Source organism: Phaethon aethereus, assembly GCF_964289735.1.
Source record: "Phaethon aethereus genome assembly, chromosome: 9".
NCBI lineage: Eukaryota > Metazoa > Chordata > Aves > Phaethontiformes > Phaethontidae > Phaethon > Phaethon aethereus.
In genome coordinates, this window is record NC_138585.1 from 13,349,647 (window position 1) to 13,367,712 (window position 18,066).

The window sequence follows — 18,066 nt, forward strand, 5'->3', positions numbered from 1 at the left end:
TGAGTCAAGAACCCGTTCATGCCAGAATTCATCGAAAGGAACTCAAAACCCAAAACATAGTTGGTATCAGCAAATCTGATATAACAAATCTGATTCTCTACTTGCCTACAAGAAGAACAAGCAAAATCCTCAGAAGGTATGAGTGCATCAGCACAGAAAGTTAAATAAAACAATATAGGAAGAATGATTAGAGGCACAGAGTTAGTATTGCTCTTTTTACTGAAGATTTCTTGTAAAGTAGCAACCGGCCAGGCCAGAACAGAAAGCATGTTCAGAAAATGAAATATTGCTTGTACTCAGAAATGCCTGAAGTAAACACTTCCACTGAGGCCAAGGAAAAGTCTCGTTATTTCTGCTGGCAGAGTGAGTGAGGTATGAAGTCCAAAGAAAGAATTACAGTAAGGAAGACACGTTCCAAGTAGATGTACATAAACTATAGGAAGCAATACAGTAAGTCATTGCAAGTCACTCCCCATTACTGGCTTTAAGATTTAACTGTTCCCCAACCATGTTTTAATTGCAAACACCATTAGGAAAAACTTAAACAACTTCTCCTCAGGTAAACTTTGTGTTGAGAGCACAAGCACTATTTCAGTAGAACACCATTTGAGTGCTGTATTTTCAAAGCAAAATTTAAATAAACAAAAAAATAAGAATCGGAATGTTATTACAATTCCAGCAATGACTTTTTAAATTTACTTTCCAGCCCATACGTTGCTTATTGTCCAGAAATTCTTTCACTTCGTCCTTTCATTACAAAGATACGCCACTACTTCTTTCATGCTATCCTCAACATGGCCCTCCAAGATCTGTTCTCATTCAAATTTTCAATACAGAACAGAAATGAAACAGCTGCTGGAAACAGCCTGTTAAGAATAATGACAATGTTCTTTTAAGTACAAGACTTACATTTCCACATGGTAGATCTTAGTATTTACTCTGCCTAAAATTTACCAAGTATGAGCTGAAATATTCACAAAGACTCTAGAGACATGATGCTTGGAGCCAAAGACCCAAAGTAAGTTCCCAAGTATTTGGTATACACACACGCCTGTGTACGTGTATGTTTGCCTGACAAGAATTCTGAAGACTTACCTCAATTACATCAGATTTATTCTACAGATACACATTTGCATATACAATATAGATATTTGCATAATCCTTTCCAACGTGAAGCAGTTTTGACTATTTCTATGTCTCTCAGAAAACTGTACCTGTAACCATGTTACAGTTAACTGTTATCCTCTGTTTGTAACAGAGATTATTAAACTGTATGTGTATTATTAAACTTGATGTGTATTCAAGGTTTTTGTAGGTCTGCAGTTAGAAATAAGAAAAGCTCTTTAGATATTTCAATCCCCCAAAAATTCTACTTATGCACTTGAATCATAAATGATTCAAAAATTATTCATTCACCTTCAGTGAACAGAGGTAAGGATCTGGAAGGCTTTTGGGGGTAGGATCATCATCTTCAGTAATACTGGGGAAACCTACATTAAAATGCATGCATAAAAACATTTCTGCAAGTATTGACATTTCCAGTAAATTACAATTCCATCTTTACAGTTTCATACACCAGAAAAAATATCCTGAGGTGTCTAGGGAAGATAGTATTACATACTGAAGCCACTTTGCCTCAGAACTCACTATACATCTATCAAATGGATTCAAAAGGGTTTTGTTCTTGTGAAAAGTATTCTTACCGTTACTGCTGACAGGTCTAGTAAGTCTAAATCACAAATACCGCAACCAGTTTCCCGTGTCCAAGCATTGGGGATATAGTTGCCCAAATAATTCAAGTGAATCTGGTAAATAAATTAACAATTCAGATTAATGAAACGTGCGTGCAAATGGTGACTTGTACCTTTTAAAGAATTCAGACTTACTCACTGAATCCCTTATACCTAAAGGCAATTGACTCTGGGGTTTTTTCTTTATTTAAGATTAAAAAACAAAAACACACACAAAAATAGCTGGTAAAAGCTGTTTCTTCTTCTTTTCTTTTACAAACCAGAGATGATATTCTCCTAGCACCAATATTTATTGCTTCAGTTAAACCAAAGGTTGTTGCAAGCATAACAAGTACCAGCTAAATGCTCGTATGACTTCCAAGACACAGACTATATATCATTCAGCTTTCAAAACCTGTTAGCTATGACTTCAAGAAGAAATAAGATTAAAAAAAAAACCATACAAACAAAAAAATTACAGTTTCATTCTTTTCCCAATTCTGAGAATTATCATGTGCCTGTTTTGGCTGGGATAGAGTTAAATTCCTTCATAGCAGCTAGTGTGGGGCTGTATTTTGGGTTTGTGCTGGAAGCAGTGTTGATAACACAGGGATGATTTAGTTACTGCTGAGCAGTGCTTACACAGAGTCAGGGCCTTTTCTGCTTCTCAGCCCACCCCACCAGCGAGGAAGCTGGGGGTGTACAAGAAGCTGGGAGGGGACACAGCCGGGACAGCTGACCCCAACTGACCAAAGGGATATTCCACACCATATGATGTCATGCTCAGCATATAAAGCTGGGGGAAGAAGGAATGAATTCCTTGTTTTGCTTTGCTTGTGTGCGTGGCTTTTGCTTTCCTTATTAAACTGGCTTTATCTCAACCCATGAGTTTTCTCACTTTTACTCCTGATTCTCTTGCCCATCCCAGCGGGGGGGGGGGGGGCCGGGGGAGTGAGCAAGCAGCTGCGTGGTGCTTAGTTGCCAGCTGGGGTTAAACCATGACATATCAACACTTTACAAAAAAACACAAAGAGTGACCATATGAAAAACACATAGAAAATATAGAAGATAGGTGCCCAGATGATGTATTTTTGACAATCTATGCCAAGATTCAGAAGCCAGCCAGTAGAACACATTTTAAAGCAGCATCTAGCTTCTTAACACATTTTGAATCGCCACTGAACAAAATCTGTACTTTTTCTGTCAATGGGCTGCCTGGACTGCCCTGTCCTCCTGGATCCCACAGGAAGTCTGTGCAGAACTCCACTCTACTGCCATTTGCAATGGTTAAGGGATCTCTTATGCCAGGGGAAGTCTGGCTTCATGAAAGCTGCTATTCATTCCTGTTCTACTGCCCTCATCAAAAACTGGAAGGTTAGAATATAATTTTGCATAGAAAACACACTCCAGCCTAATACTCAATCTGTATTTTACCGTATTTTGGGCATTTGTTTATGTATGCTGAAAATCATTCTAGATAGATTATAAATAGAATTGCTTGAACTTAATTTCAGAGATGTACAATAAAGTCTACAAAAATTAATTTTTTTTCCACAAAAAGCCATTGCACTTCAGAAAAAAAAAAGTACATGTTCAGATGGCAGGATAATTTAGTATCCATTTCAAAGAAGTGTCTCTGACCAATGTTATTTACTAATGGGCAAACTAATGAGATTATAAGAACCTTCTGGTTTGTATTTAAACAAAAAACTTTTACTATTTTGAATTAATTTGGGGGAAATACTTTCATGATAATTTATGTACTAACTAGTGAAAACTTCTTCCAATCCCATTATACTATTGTCCTCTTCTATTCTATGTTTAAAATCAAAGAATCTAATCACATTGACAAAGTGATATACAGCAAGAGTTTTCTTGGTTTTAAGCAGAGATTGTGTTTTGTTTAATTTAGCAAAACTTGTGGATTAGTATAAGGAGTTCCAAACTAAACTGCTTGCCCGACTCTAAAATACAGTACCTTTCTTTTCTTTGTCAAAGTGCCAGCAAAGGCAGTGATGATAGATAACCTGAGGATTTGATTCATGCAAAAGTAACTAGCAACATGGAAGAAATTGGTCACGTATTTCACCACTGCTGAGTGGTTATAAGCCAAACGGATAACAGCATCATTATAGTCACTAAATCCAAAGATGAAATACAGTGCAAAAACTAAGAATCAGGAGTCACTAGGATATTAGTGAGTTTCAAGCTTTATTTCATTCTCCTGGGAGGCATTTTTCTGAAAATAAGGAGCTACAGTAAGGAAGATGTATTCAGGAGAACTTAGAACGTAGCTGCCAACAGAGGCTATTAGAAATTATACACTTTTACACTTCTTGGCCATGTAACAAAAAAATGCAACTGCCACATGACCAAAATGTAGCCATTTCTCCCAGAGAAACTTGCCAGCTCCTCTGGACCACCAAATCCTTACACATGAACAGAAGCTGCTGAAACAGCTGTTTCACAGGGCAGACACAGTCCTCTACCATAAACCCAAAGCTCATGAGCCAAGGCTACATTGCAGGCAGTGATCAATGACACTGAAGATGCAACAACAGAGTCAGCCGTGTGTGTATACACACACATATATATTTTTGCCTATATACAATATATTTATTTTATATATGTGTATATATGTATACATATACACACCAAGATCTGCAGTAGGATCAGATGAGTTACTGTTTTGTACCCCAGTCTGTGACTCTTGGTTAGATTTTTCCCCTGCTGAAAACCTGTCGTTCTGATTACCACTTAACAACCAGATACACATTCTTCACTAGCGTCAAGAATTATTTTGTGATAGTGAACAGATTAACATAAGCTTACTCGCTTCTAATATCCCACGCTACAAAGAATTTGGGAGCAGAATGAGTTGTTTCAGCAGCAACAACAAGTTAGAGTGATAGCAGAACAACATGGTGGAGAAAGCTATTAGAATGGGGGGTTTATCCTTGCAATTCTTATTAACATTAATTGGAAATGAGCAGTGGTGGTGTGCTGTAACTGTTTCAGGCTCTTCCACCATTGGTTTTGCCTCTATTAAAATTGCCATCTTTGCACAAAAATTAAAACAAACTGCCACTCACTTTAGTTGGACCATTTCCATGAATGGTGATTGGTAATGTGTCGTACACTGAATTCCTTGCTCTTACTTTTCCTTCTTCAAATTTCAAAAGGACATCATCTGAAAAATCCACAAAGATCATACAGTAATAACAGCTTATAAATAAAAGCTAAAATTTCAGAGTTCTTTATGTTCTTTCTGATACAATGTACCTCGCTGTTGCTATCATTGTCGATGTTACTTATTTGGAAACTTTTGTTCAATTTTTTAACTAGACCTTGAACTCTAAGCTCTTCATGCTAAATAAGATTACATCAAACTCCAGAGTTTGCCATCAGCAGCCTTCAGTATTTGAGTAAAATCTGCTTTAAAAATAAAACTAATCTTGTGCAAACACTATTTATAGAGAAATCATAGTTACTTCAGATATGATCTGACTATAAAAAGTTGTTCCATAATTGGAAGTTAAAGGTAAGAAAGGAAGTTTGCACAGATGACATTTTTCACTTTAATATCATGACAATTAAATAAAGGAAATTCCACATTATTCCATATTCCATTTCATTCTGTACAGCCATTTGCTTAAGAACATCTAAAATGCAATTTTAATTACCAATCCTACTCCTGTAACTAAATTTGTTAAAGGCAGATGGAAAAATCGTTCTTAAATTTGTATTTATTGCTAACTTAGTTTATTGAAAGGTATTCTATTTTAAATCAACTATTTTATCAATGGGAGAAATTAATTAATATTAAACCCAAAAGACCTGTAACTAATCTGGTTAATCTGGTAATCAGGTTTATCCATTCAAATATTTCTTTAAAACAAGCATACGTTTAGGGAATGATATTCATGGTTAAGCAATGAAAGTGTTAATAACAGTTAATAAAACATATAACGTGCAAATCATACACTTACCAACAGCTCCATTTAGGGTCTGGAAAATTGTACATTTGTGATCCAAAGTAATGTTAAAGCGTTCCTGAAATAAAAGTGTCAAAGATGTTGAGGCTTTCTAAAAGCCAATGTTTTTATGGTAATGTTACAGTTATACTGCAGTGGCAGCAAGTAATCAGGCAAAACTACTCTACATATTCAACTTTTAGATATAACTCTTAATTTTATACTGTTAAGTTTTTCTATATTCCTGAGTTGTACAGCTGTATAGCAATCAGTTTTATATATGCAAAAACTTTAGATAAACTTGAAGCATACGGGTCATAACTCTTCAAAGAAACTTCAATTTGGTAGTATAAGCCAAAGAAAATTTGTGTCTTACCTTAAAAAAATTAACAAGTCCTGGCCAAGCAACAAAACATACTATGCTTCACAGTCTCAAAAATACAAAAGCTAGATCTAAGTATCACATCAGAATCAAAAACACCACAGGTGTTAAAACATGTTCCTAATATTGTATTATAAATAAGAGTCTAAGTAGGATTAAAAGTAGCTTGTTTTGAAGTTTTAACATGTTGATCATATAACCTTTAAAACACAATTAAAAACCCTTATACAGATAACATACCCTGTTTTGGTCTTCCAAGAGTTTGTTACATATTCTACAGCACTGGACACTACCATACAGAAAATCAGTGCTAATGCACAGTACAGCATCCCACACTAAGTGCCACAGAGGCTTGTTGAATCACAGTGCAGAGGTACACATATTTTGTCTAGAAGACAATCTGTTTAGACAGCTAATTATATTACTTCTGATTTTGGTACAGTCAGCTTTAATGTCTCTACACCCTGTCCTTTCAATTGCATATCTAGCATCTGACTTAACTTGCATAAAATCAATTCAAACATTAAGGGCTGAAAAGAATGTCCAGTGAGGAGTGGCTAAGGACTTTGGGCTTGTCTAGTTTGGGGCAAAGGAGGCTGAGGGGCAACCTCATTGCTCTCCACAGCTTCCTGAGGAAGGAAAGTGGAGAGGGAGATGCTGATCTCTTCTCCCTGGGATCCAGTGATAGAATGCGTGGGAATGGTTCAAAGCTGTGCCAGGGAAGGTTTAGACTGAACATTAGGAAGCATTTTTTTACTGAGAGGGTGGTCAAACACTGGAACAGGCTTCCTAGAGAAGCTGTCAACGCCCTAAGCCTGTCAAGTGTTTAAGAGGTGTTCAGACAATGCCCTTAATAAAATGCTTTTGTTCAGCCTTGTATTGGTCACGCAGTTGGACTAGATGATCTTTGTAGGTTCCTTTCCAACTGAAATATTCTATTCTATTCTATTTCTGTACCTGTATCTAAACATGCCTGGTGTTTCAGGCGTAACTTAATATAAAAACATATATGTATTTCAGAAATTTCACATCTGCCTTAAGCATACAAATGCTCAGAATCAACCTCAAAATTCTGCAGTATCAGCTTCTAAATGTCTTTTCGCATCAATACTTTGTTAACTTTCCTTAGCCCTTTCTTTCCAGCATCAGGGCCATGCTTCCGACATTTATCATGCTTTAGTGCTGCTACTCAGCAGAGAACTTTATTAAGCTAGGGCACGGAGAGGTCTTCACCAAAAATTTACGATGCAGCTTTATTGAACGTATCTGCACAAAAAAAATGAAGAGCGAGGCAGCTGCAGGCAGGATCCGAAATGGCAGCAAGCCAAAATATAAAACACTGGATCAGCAAGTAGTTCAGTGACATCCTGGAAAAATGCCACGTTCTCTGGCCGTCAAACTGCCAAATTACATGGGACCCTCATTGAGATGAATGTGTCCGATCATATACCTCAGAGCTATTATTTCTAACAATGAAGCACAACCTGCCTGGATCTGCAAACAGCCTGAAATGATATATCAAGTCATGAACCTTTGGAAGCCTGTTCATCATTCCGACAGTAGGAACCTCAGGAGCACAAACACAACCATCAACATGGCACTCAGGAATAGAGAGACAGCATTCCTTTTATTTTTATTCCCTGATGTTTTATGAGAAGTAGCATGTTATTTCAAGCAGAAAGAAATGAGAAAGCCAGTCACTACCTACCCTTGCCAATGGGTCAACATAGATTTTGGTGTAAAACAGCTGGTCATCATCATTATCCTGCAGATTCCATTGCTGCACAATACGATTTATATATGGAGCATAACCAATAAATCCTGCAATATCACACACATGTAAGTTATTTCCATAAAAACAACTACTGAGCCAATGCTGTCCACCAGTCAGGGACTTCATTCTGACTGTTTGGTGCCAGCAAATGAAAAGTATGGAATTCATACAACTTGGCTCAAAATCCAGTTTTCTTCCTGTGATATGTACCAATTCTGTTTTAAAGTGTTAACAATTAAGGGTTATTTTTATACTAATGCTATTTGAAGGGAAAAAAATAGGAAACAGATCTATTTAAGATGGTCCCGAGAACTCCAAAGCATGAGATTAGACTACTACTGTTCCCAAGAAGTCCATCTGTGGAAAATGTTTCTTTTTCATCAATCACTTCTTACTGGCAGAGACGCCTGAATTTAATACTGCCCGAACAAAGACAATTCAACCCAAAACCAATATACATTATGTTTAAGCCCCCATCCCCCCCAAAAAAAAAATAGGACAGATAGGTGAGGTAAAGAAGGGAGGGAAAGGAATGGGGACACTCCCAGATGGCTACATGCTGCCCAGCACCATGTGCCTACGAGAAATGACATAGTGTGCTCTGTAGCAGTTAAACATCAGTGTCAGTGCATGTATTAATAATTGCAAAATTATTACCAGAGATGGCATTTAAAGGAGAACTCCAGAATTAATATATCTTTGAGATTAACAGGAATAACTCATACTTCTCTTTGAATGAACTGCCTAAGACATGCTGATGGGTCAGGCAGAGCTACCAGCACACCTACACTGTATACAAAGATCCCCAAGAACAAGGTAGCTAAGTCAGAAAATTCTGTGATCCAGCTAAACCGTGCTTATAATTAGCACATACTGCTTTGATTGGGCTTGTACACTAGATTGTTTCTGAAGTAGATTCAATTAGTGTCAATTGGGTCATGCCTGCACAGCATTTCATTGCAAGGCTCAGTTGCCTGCTAGATTGTTACTTTACTTACCTGCTTTTTATAAGTTATTGGAAATAAATACTATTTAAGTTTGAATGAAAAGTATTATTGAGCACAGAAGAGGAGCTAGTCAAGTGGGGAGAAGGGGAAGACATCAAATCCAGTCCTCAATTTTATAGTTGGGGAATTCAGGAACAGTTCCACATACAAATACATAAAACAGGTAACAGAAGTGAGTCATGTTCAAGCCCAAGAGTTTAATGTGTTCAAGAATCACACTTGCCTCCCGAGTTCAGGAATCGTTTTCCACTCCGGACAACAGGATACTTGTCAGCTAGCCTTTTATCGGGCCAAACTAGTCCATCTGCTGCAAACACCACTTTATGATTAGTTTCGTGAAATTTCTTTAGCAGTTCTTCAGGGCCCCCCGCAAAGATAACATCATAGCTGAAAATAAAGAAAAGATATCCATTAGACTGATTTTAATGCTTATGTGTTCACAAGTGGGTGGACTACTTAAATTTTATTCTGAAAAATTACTCATTAAATCATGTTTTGCCACCATGTAAAAATCCTATACCCTTCTAGAAGAAAAACTTCAGTCAACACTTTTTATCCAATACAGCTTCCCATTATATTTACATTAAGTTTTTTTTAACCTTCCACATTTTGGACATTCTTTTTCCTTCAGATTTTGTCTACTTTAAATTGATTTTCATATTTCACGTATTGTGAAAAAAAAGTATATTTTCCCCATTAGAAAACTGTTTATGTGTTTAAGAACAACAACAAAAAAATAAAAATCTAAACTTAACAGATGAAATAGAATAGGACTGAAAGACGATTTAGGTGACTCACTGGGGAAAAACTCTGGATGATCTTGTTCCAAAACACAATGTCACTGACTTTCTTCTGAAAAATCTTATCAAGAAGGTATTTCTCAATGAAGTCTAGTTGCCCATAAACTTAAATTGTGTTGCATCCTGGCAATATACAGTTTTCTCCTTCAACCTCTTTAATGAGCTGAAGACTTCAGAAGGCTCTAAACTTCACAATATCTATTTATGAAAAACTTCACCTGCCTTTATGTGTTCATCATTTTACTCCCAACTCCTATTGAGGACAAAGACCTAAAGGTGGAGGCCTCATCTGCAAAAACAGCAGTTACCCAGAGCCGAAGATCAGCACTACCCCAAAACAAAGAAACATGCATGGGTTTGGCAAAGGTAATATAAGAATGTAGTATCACAAGCCTAGTGATTTTTTGATGTTGAACCGTATCTAAATCAATGCCTCTGGAAAAAAAACACACACAAAACCAAAACCTCAAAATATATATAAACGCTTAAATTATTCAGAATATAAGGTTCCTTTGTTTGTACTCGAGACCTACATATAAAATCACTAATGTGCAAACCACTTCAAGGTTCATTTTACACAGCATGAAATCATGACACGGTAATATTGGAATCATGTCACAGATTAGGCTCTGGCTGAAAAAGCAGAATATTTGGATTTAATGGCAGCATCTCAGTCTCACAGCTCCCTCAACTGAATGCAGGCATATTCTTATTCCACACACCTACCTTAGTAACAGAAAATCATCAGCCCTGATATAGAGGAATGGTACAGCTACCAAAAATCAAAAGGTCTAACCTTGATCAAGATTTTGTTCTTGCAAAGTCTTTTAGCTGGGTTAAGAAGGACAGCAGTACCTCCACCTGCAGTACACAGAACTTTTTGCATTGCAATGCATTACTCAGCAATAGTGCCAATAGATCAACTATTACTGACTTCCAGTACTTCTTTGTTACAGTTCTGAAATTATGTGAAATGTCCTCTCTTCAAAGGGTATTTTGTGCAATTGGCCTCAGAGAACTGAACAACAGCTGGCTTACAAATGCAAAAGAAAAGACTTCCACTCTAGAGCAAAGTATGAACCCTGGAGAGGAAGTGTGTTATGCAGTCTATATAAAGTAAGTGGGTTTCCGAAAACTCTCACTGTTTTGTTTTTCTGTGACTTTGGCAGAAGAAGGAAAAAAAAAATACAATTTGGAGCTTCCCCAGTTTTGCAAAAACTGACTGTTTCTGCTCAAATGTACAGGAATACACTTCCCTCCCTTTTCCATTCAATTGGTGTAGCCCGATTCAAAGCCAGAAGGAGCCTGAAGAACAAGCAAGAAACAGGAGACAAGTTGAAGACAGACAAAAACAGAGATTTGTCTGAGGCTTTAACTTAATAGCTTATGGCAGGCTGTGCTTCTCCTCTTTGATCAGGTTAGTGCTGCTGCTGCAATGACTTACAGCTGCGGGAAGGAACCAAACACCCCTGGAACACTGGCTTCCAAGGACTGACATTCTGGAAAAGCAAGCCAAAATTAAGTAATATGCTGGGCTAGCCACAGGCTCTGCTCTCTGCTTGTGAAAGGGATATGCTACTTCATACAGCACAGTTTATAATACAAAGCACAGTACAGAGCTGCTAAACTGCATTACCAATTACTGTAAACTTTACACACTAATGGATATTATGCAGGACTATGAATCCAGCATGGACCTACATCTTCCACTATCTTTCATGGCCATCTGTTTTGTCAAGAGGTGACTTACTGCCACCACACCTCCACCCACCCAGGACCTCCACCAGCCTTCCACCCCTTGCTGCCAGCCTCCCCATCAGCTGCTTTATGAGGCTCTTGCTTTTCTCTCCAGGCAACAGGAAAACTTCTAGAGTCAAACTGAAACCTATAAACCCATCTTTTGCCTTGCTTACCTGCTATGTCAGATTATGTTCAGTCTATCTAGCACTCAACTCCTACTGTAAGGGACGATTCACCTCAGGTCTACACCGATAAGACAGGTGTCACAAACAGGTCCGAGGACTATCCTTGACAGTTTATACTGTTATTATGGGTGCTGCACATAACTTTAAACAGGGCTTCAAAATTTGACAGGGGAGAAAAAGTACGGATATATCCAGGAATAAGCAGGCTGCCCTGGCAAGCTGGGAAAGCTCAGATACTCTGATTTATTCTTCATAAATCCTTCCGATTAAAGTAGAAAGCAAAAAGAAAGGGGAGGAGAGAAAAAAAAAAAGAAAAACACCCAGAAATTTTCCACAACTCCAATCCCATTTCCTGAACCTCCCAGATGGCAGATGCTTGGGCCTGGAATCCACCCATCCCTCCTCCTCTTTTGCAGCAGCAAGGCACACTGGCTATGCATCCAGTGCTCCCAGCAACACAGGGAAACAGCAACAGTGGCTTGGGTTCTCTAGAATTGAACATGCAACTTTTGCATCCACAACTTTTATAACAAGGACGTGTTGCTGTTGGAGCTGGAGGTTAAGAGCTCAAAATACAAACAAGAGAGGGCTTACTAGTAACCAGCAATTCAGGTCCCACATTACGTCCTATTTAACTGGACTGTTCAGCCACACAGCCATTTTGTCATTGACACAGTATCCCCACCAGGATCACACTAACTATTTTGAGATATGTAGAAAATTTAATTATCCCTCACTTTCTGACAAATGTTTAACAAAAAAAAAAAACCCGAGGCTTCAGAAGTCTTCCACAATACAAATAGATGGCTGTGGGATTTCTGGATGAACAATCACAGCATCAACCATTTTATCCAGTCTACACTGGCCATTAGCCAGTTCAATTTGAAATGGTCCAAAGCAAACCAGAGGTTAGCTCTCGCAAAAACAAGCCCAATTTAAATAGCATTCCAACTGCAGGCAAGACATTTCACTATTTACGCCTCGACACAAGCTACAGAAGTGCACAGAAGAAGTCCAAACTATTTCCAGAATTGAGAGCCATATAAAAAACCTGCACAAAAAAAAAGGCAAAAGACTAAGCTTAAGTAAACAGTTCACTAGAAATTATTTGCCTAGTTACAGTAAATAAACCAGACATTTCCTTCCCCCCTACCCCCAAGATTAATATTCCAAATGCTTCACAATGAATATAATGAAAAACACTTGAAAAGAAAGGAAGTTCACTATATTTGTCTTTTCCAAACTTACTGCTACATTGATTAACATTTAAATTGCAAACTAGGACTCCTGGAAATTAAAAAGATCATTAGAATTAAAACATAAAGCTAGAATCAGCAAACTATCTTCTTCTCCTATTTGGAATCAGTTCCACTGGCTTTAAATCAATATGTACTTGGGATTATCACAGAACCACTGAATCATTAAGGTTGGAAAACACCTTTAAGATCATCAAGTCCAACCATCAACCCAATACCACCATGCCCACTAAACCATGTCCTGAAGTGCCACATCCACATGTTTTTTGAATACTTCCAGTGATGGTGACTCCACCACCTCCCTGGGCAGCCTATGCCAGTGCTTCATCACTCTGTTAATAAAGAAATTTTTCCTAATATGCAGTCTAAACCTCCCCTGGTGCAACTTGAGGCCATTTCCTCCCCTCTCATCGCTAGTTACCTGGGAGAAGAGACCAACACCCACCTCACTGCAGCCTCCTTTCAGGTAGTTGTAGGAGCAATGAGGTCTCCCCTCAGCCTCCTCTTCTCCAGACTGAAGAAGTCCAGTTCCCTCAGCCGCTCACTCCTCAGACTTGTGCTCCAGACCCCTCACCAGCTTCGTTGCCCTTCTCTGGACACGCTCCAGCACCTCAGCATCCTCCTTGTATTGAGGGGCCCAAAACTGAACACAGGATTCAAGCTGCGGCCTCACCAGTGCCGAATACAGGGGCACGATCACTCCCCTACTCCTGCTGGCCATGCTACTTCTGATACAGGCCAGGACGCTGTTGGCCTTCTTGGCCACCTGGGCACACTGACAGCTCATGTTAAGCCGGCTGCCAACCAACAACCCCAGGTCCTTTTCCACCAGGCAGCTCTCCAGCCACTCCTCCCCAAGCCTGTAGGGTTGCATGGGGTTGTTGTGGCTGAAGTGCAGGACCCTGCACTTGGCCTTATTAAACCTCATACAGTTGGCCTCTGCCCACCAATTCAGCCTGTCCAGATCCCTTTGCAGAGCCCGCCTACTCTCCCCCAGATCAACACTCCCACCTAACTTGGTGTCATCTGCAAACTTACTGAGGGAGCACTCGATCTCCTCATCCAGATCATCAATAAAGATATTGAACAAGACTGGCTCCAAAACTGAGCCCTGGGGAACACCGCTTGTAACCATCCACCAACTGGAATTTAACTCCATTCACCACAACTCTCTGGGCTCAGCTGTCGAGCCACTTCTTTACCCAGTGAAGAGTACATCTGTCTAAGCCACAAGCCACCAGTTTCTCCAGGAGAATGCTGTGGGAGACGGTGTCAAAGGTTTTACTAAAGTCCAGGTAGGCAACATCCACAGCCTATCCCTCATCCACCTGGTCATAGAAGCAGATCAGGTTGGTCAAGCAGAACCTGCCTTTCATGAACCCATGCTGGTTGGGCCTGATTATAATTATTATTATTATTATGGACCTCAAGGACTTGGGAGGCCTTAAATCCTGTGGTTTTTCATGGCAAGAAAGATTTTGGCATCTCCACTTCAACACACATGGTCTTCTCTATTCTCTCATCCATGCCAGCAGACAGCCTGCCCCTCAAGAGAATGAATTATGTTTGAGAAGAATTTGAGCTATATCCAAATCTGATAACAAATTTGTGTATCTTATGATATAGTGAGACAATAGTGCTGAATCAAAATAATAAATTTGAAAACAAAAAAAATTCAATGTAAGTAGCAAACGTTTGGGAAACATTTGATTCATCTGAGTGTTTAGTAAAGAACAATACAGTCTCCCAAATTAATCTTAAAAATTTTCAGTTATTGCATGATCAGTAGAACAAACACGTAATCTACTTTTAGAAAGATACTTGTTCCACTTACCAAATGCAAAACTGATCAAGTCAATAAGGAAAAATTTCAAAACCCGAACGTGTACCTCTGAACTCTCTTACTTTTACTGTCAATTAAGTGTACAAAGAAAAGACTCAGTATAGTAAGTTTCCCTTATAAAGCTTGTTCATAAATTGGTTAAGATTTAGCCATTGGCTTTCTAGCCTTATCTTCTACTTATTAAGAGAGGTAAAATTAAAAAAGAAAACAGAGTAGCATCTCTAAATTTGCTATCAGTTCAGTAGGCTACTCCAATTTTCCTAAACTCTTAGCCTACACAAAACAGCAATGGAACTTCCCAGTAAATACCACTGTGAGACCACTTTCTGTCTTGTGATGTCTCCTGTACAAATCCTGCTGAGTTTCTAACTTGCAAAAGGGTCCTTAAAATTCTTCAGGTATCAAATTTTAAGAAATAAATAAATATTAAAAGCAGGTTAAAAGACAAAAGAAAATTCTGGAGCGGACATTCCAACGTAATTCAGTAACAGCAGCGCGAACCCATGCACAAACCTCTCTAAGCTTGCACTCAGCTACCTTCCCAAGGCTGCCTGTCTGCAACTGGGACTTCATGTCCCCGATTCGGGACTTGGTCCCATACTTTTCTTCCACGGATTCTTTTAGAACTGTGAGCCTGCTCTGGTTAATGCCATCATGGAAGAGCTCGGCGGCTGCTGTGAGCTGCTCTGATCATGCTCATCACAGGAGCAAAAGAACAGGAGGACAGGGGGAAAAAAGCAGAGGGAAGCAAATGAAAAATTGGGATTTGAACAGGTTTGAGCTCCCTGTTTTCTGTGACAGGGAGAAACCTATCTGGCCTCCAGTGAGGATGTTCAAGCATAGCTGTGCTACGAGCTATAGCCTGGCACCTACAGCAGCACTGTCTCTCCATCCTTGCATCGCACAGACAGCGCAGGCACCAAGGTATGTTTCAGTTCTCTAACATATCTGTTCAGTTCTCTAACACATCTGGCACCAAGCCGGGTATGTTTCAGTTCTCTAACATGTAAAAGTTCTTCTGTTAAGTGCTTTCCTCAGAGGTGCATGTTCCAGCTTCCTCCGTATCATCATTACTTCATGGAACGAGATCACGCTCTGGCCCCTACCAGCCACTTTATTGCTGGAGCTGATTTTACTTCCCCCCCCAATTCCTCCCTCCCAGCCCACAGCCACGTCCTGCCCTCACCACAGCCGAACAGAGAGAAGTCGAACACTCGCCTAAAAGCCTGTCAGCTCCCAATAACATTTTTTACCCCCTCGAGGCAGCAGAACTATGAACAACGCTTACATCTCTAAATCTGTTTAAAAAGTAACAATTTCACCAAGAGCAATCTATTTTTATGAATGGAGAAAAATGGAAGCAAACTCTCTCAAATAAACAGCAAGGGAGAAAAGCAGCATGCAACTTTCAGCGTGTCACAGCAGCTACTTTTGCATGCCTACCCAGACTAAAATGTAAAGGCAACAAGCCAGATGTGCTCACCATTCAACAAACATTACAACCAAGTCCTCCTGATCAGCATAGCTTTCTATGCCTTCTTTCAGCAGTCGAACTTTCTGCCCTCCACCAATAGAGTTAGGCAGCTCACCACCTTTCCACTCTTCACCTTTTCCAAGTACCTGGAATAAGAAAAAAGCATTTTTTGCTAGTACCTAAAAGCAAGAGGCTTTTCAATGCAGACCCTTATTAAAAACAGATGTTAAAGCAGAAGCAACACATTAAAGCATAGCAAGCCAGCATTTCCAGCATCATAAGTTTTCCATGTCTGAAGCACCATTCAGCACAATGACATCACTGCAAAAACACGAGAGAGACATTTCTTAACCAAATAAGAATCGAGCAATTGCCTGCTACCACCATTTATTCAAATGTCTTTCCTTCAGAAAAAAAAAAAAAGAAAAAACTAATAATTTTTTCAAAATTTGTATTAGAAAAACATTCTGAATGAAACCTTTAAAAGCCAATATAATCACTTTAGCAACAGTAAGCATAAGAGACCTTGGTGGATCAGGGTATTACTGATAAAAATTACAAGCTCCAGACTTTCTCAAAGCCGTACAAAAGTGTTTTGGAGAAGGAAAGAATAGGTCCCCCAATATACAGCTGGCTGCTAAAAATCAGCTAAACAGAATTCCTCCCTCGCCAAGTGCTACAGCAAATTACATCTCAAAAACAAGAAAAACTCTTAAACTTTTTGTGGGTTTTGAGCATAATATTTTGGGAACTTGTAAAACCTAGAAGGACACGTTGTTTTGGACAAATCTGCAAAGCTAATAGATGTATCCAGAGCTCAGGCTTCTCACATGCTTTAGTACAGCATTATCATATTAGGAAAGGTTAACTCTTCCAAGGTCAGTGGCAGAAGTCAAACTTCAGAAACCCAAGTAATTTCCTATTTATAGTGTAGACACTGCGGTAAGTAAGCAAAAGAATTTCATAACACCATCTGAACTCCTGGATTTTCTCATGCAGAGCCAATTTGTGGGGAAAGTCTAGAAGAAGGTTAGTGCCTTCCCTTTTTCCCAAGGTCACACAGAGGCAAGCCTCAGTACGTGATATATGGAGATGTGGAGCAAGGCAGAAAAGGCTGGCAAGAAAGACAGAAACATTTCGTCCTCTCGAAGAATTACAGGTTCTTAGGAAACACAGTGAAACTTTCAGTTGTGACCCTCTCTCCTTCCACGCAGCAGGGATCCAGCCTTATTAAGGAGGAAGGAGACATCCAAAGCCCACTGAGTGCAGTGCAGCTTCCAGAAGTATTCATGAAACAAAATCAGCCTCCCTGAAAAGCAAGGCTGTATGATAAATCATGACAGAACCTGTAAGTGACTGAGGACGCTTATCACAATAGCTACTAATCTGTAAAACAGTTCCTAAGGCAGTGGAAGAAGCACCTTCCCGTGGTTGTTCAGAGGGGGACCAGCAGGTAAGCAACAGGGGCAGCAGCAGGGCCATGTGAAAGTGCCCCACCAGTCCCTGAACTCTGTAATTGTTTTACTTTGCCCCAGCATGCAAGGAAGTTAACGCAACTTCAGTCACTATAGCACTGTTTCTGTCTTAAAGGATGTAGAGTATGAATATTTGTTATGAAAACATACAATACCTTTACTGTGTAGTTGAAGTGCTTTGCAGTTTGCATGAAACGGTGAAAACCATCGGTTTCTTTAGTTGCTACAGTAAAAACTAGTAGTTTATCTGCGGGAGAAAAAGAAGAAACATGTATTAATATTTTTTTGTTGTTATAAACTGTTGCCTGAAAACAAACCAACCCATGCACTGAACAGCACTGGAGCAGGGCTTTATGACTTGCCTGCATCTCATTCAAAGAGAGAAGGCAAACACACTGTCATATTATAGACGTAAGACATTATTGA

The 18,066-nt window shown here is 39.2% G+C and overlaps 1 protein-coding gene across 1 annotated transcript in view; it reads right to left on the reverse strand.

Annotated features, from left to right (window-relative positions):
• Window positions 1-18,066, reverse strand: part of PLOD2 (procollagen-lysine,2-oxoglutarate 5-dioxygenase 2) — a gene marked incomplete at its 3' end in the record, with an annotated part of 54,015 nt that overhangs the window by 20,402 nt on the left and 15,547 nt on the right. Inside the window, 7 exon segments of the mRNA XM_082003764.1 lie at window positions 1,704-1,805; window positions 4,823-4,920; window positions 5,720-5,783; window positions 7,795-7,905; window positions 9,086-9,254; window positions 16,175-16,311; window positions 17,796-17,887. Coding sequence (XP_081859890.1) covers window positions 1,704-1,805; window positions 4,823-4,920; window positions 5,720-5,783; window positions 7,795-7,905; window positions 9,086-9,254; window positions 16,175-16,311; window positions 17,796-17,887 — 773 coding nt within the window.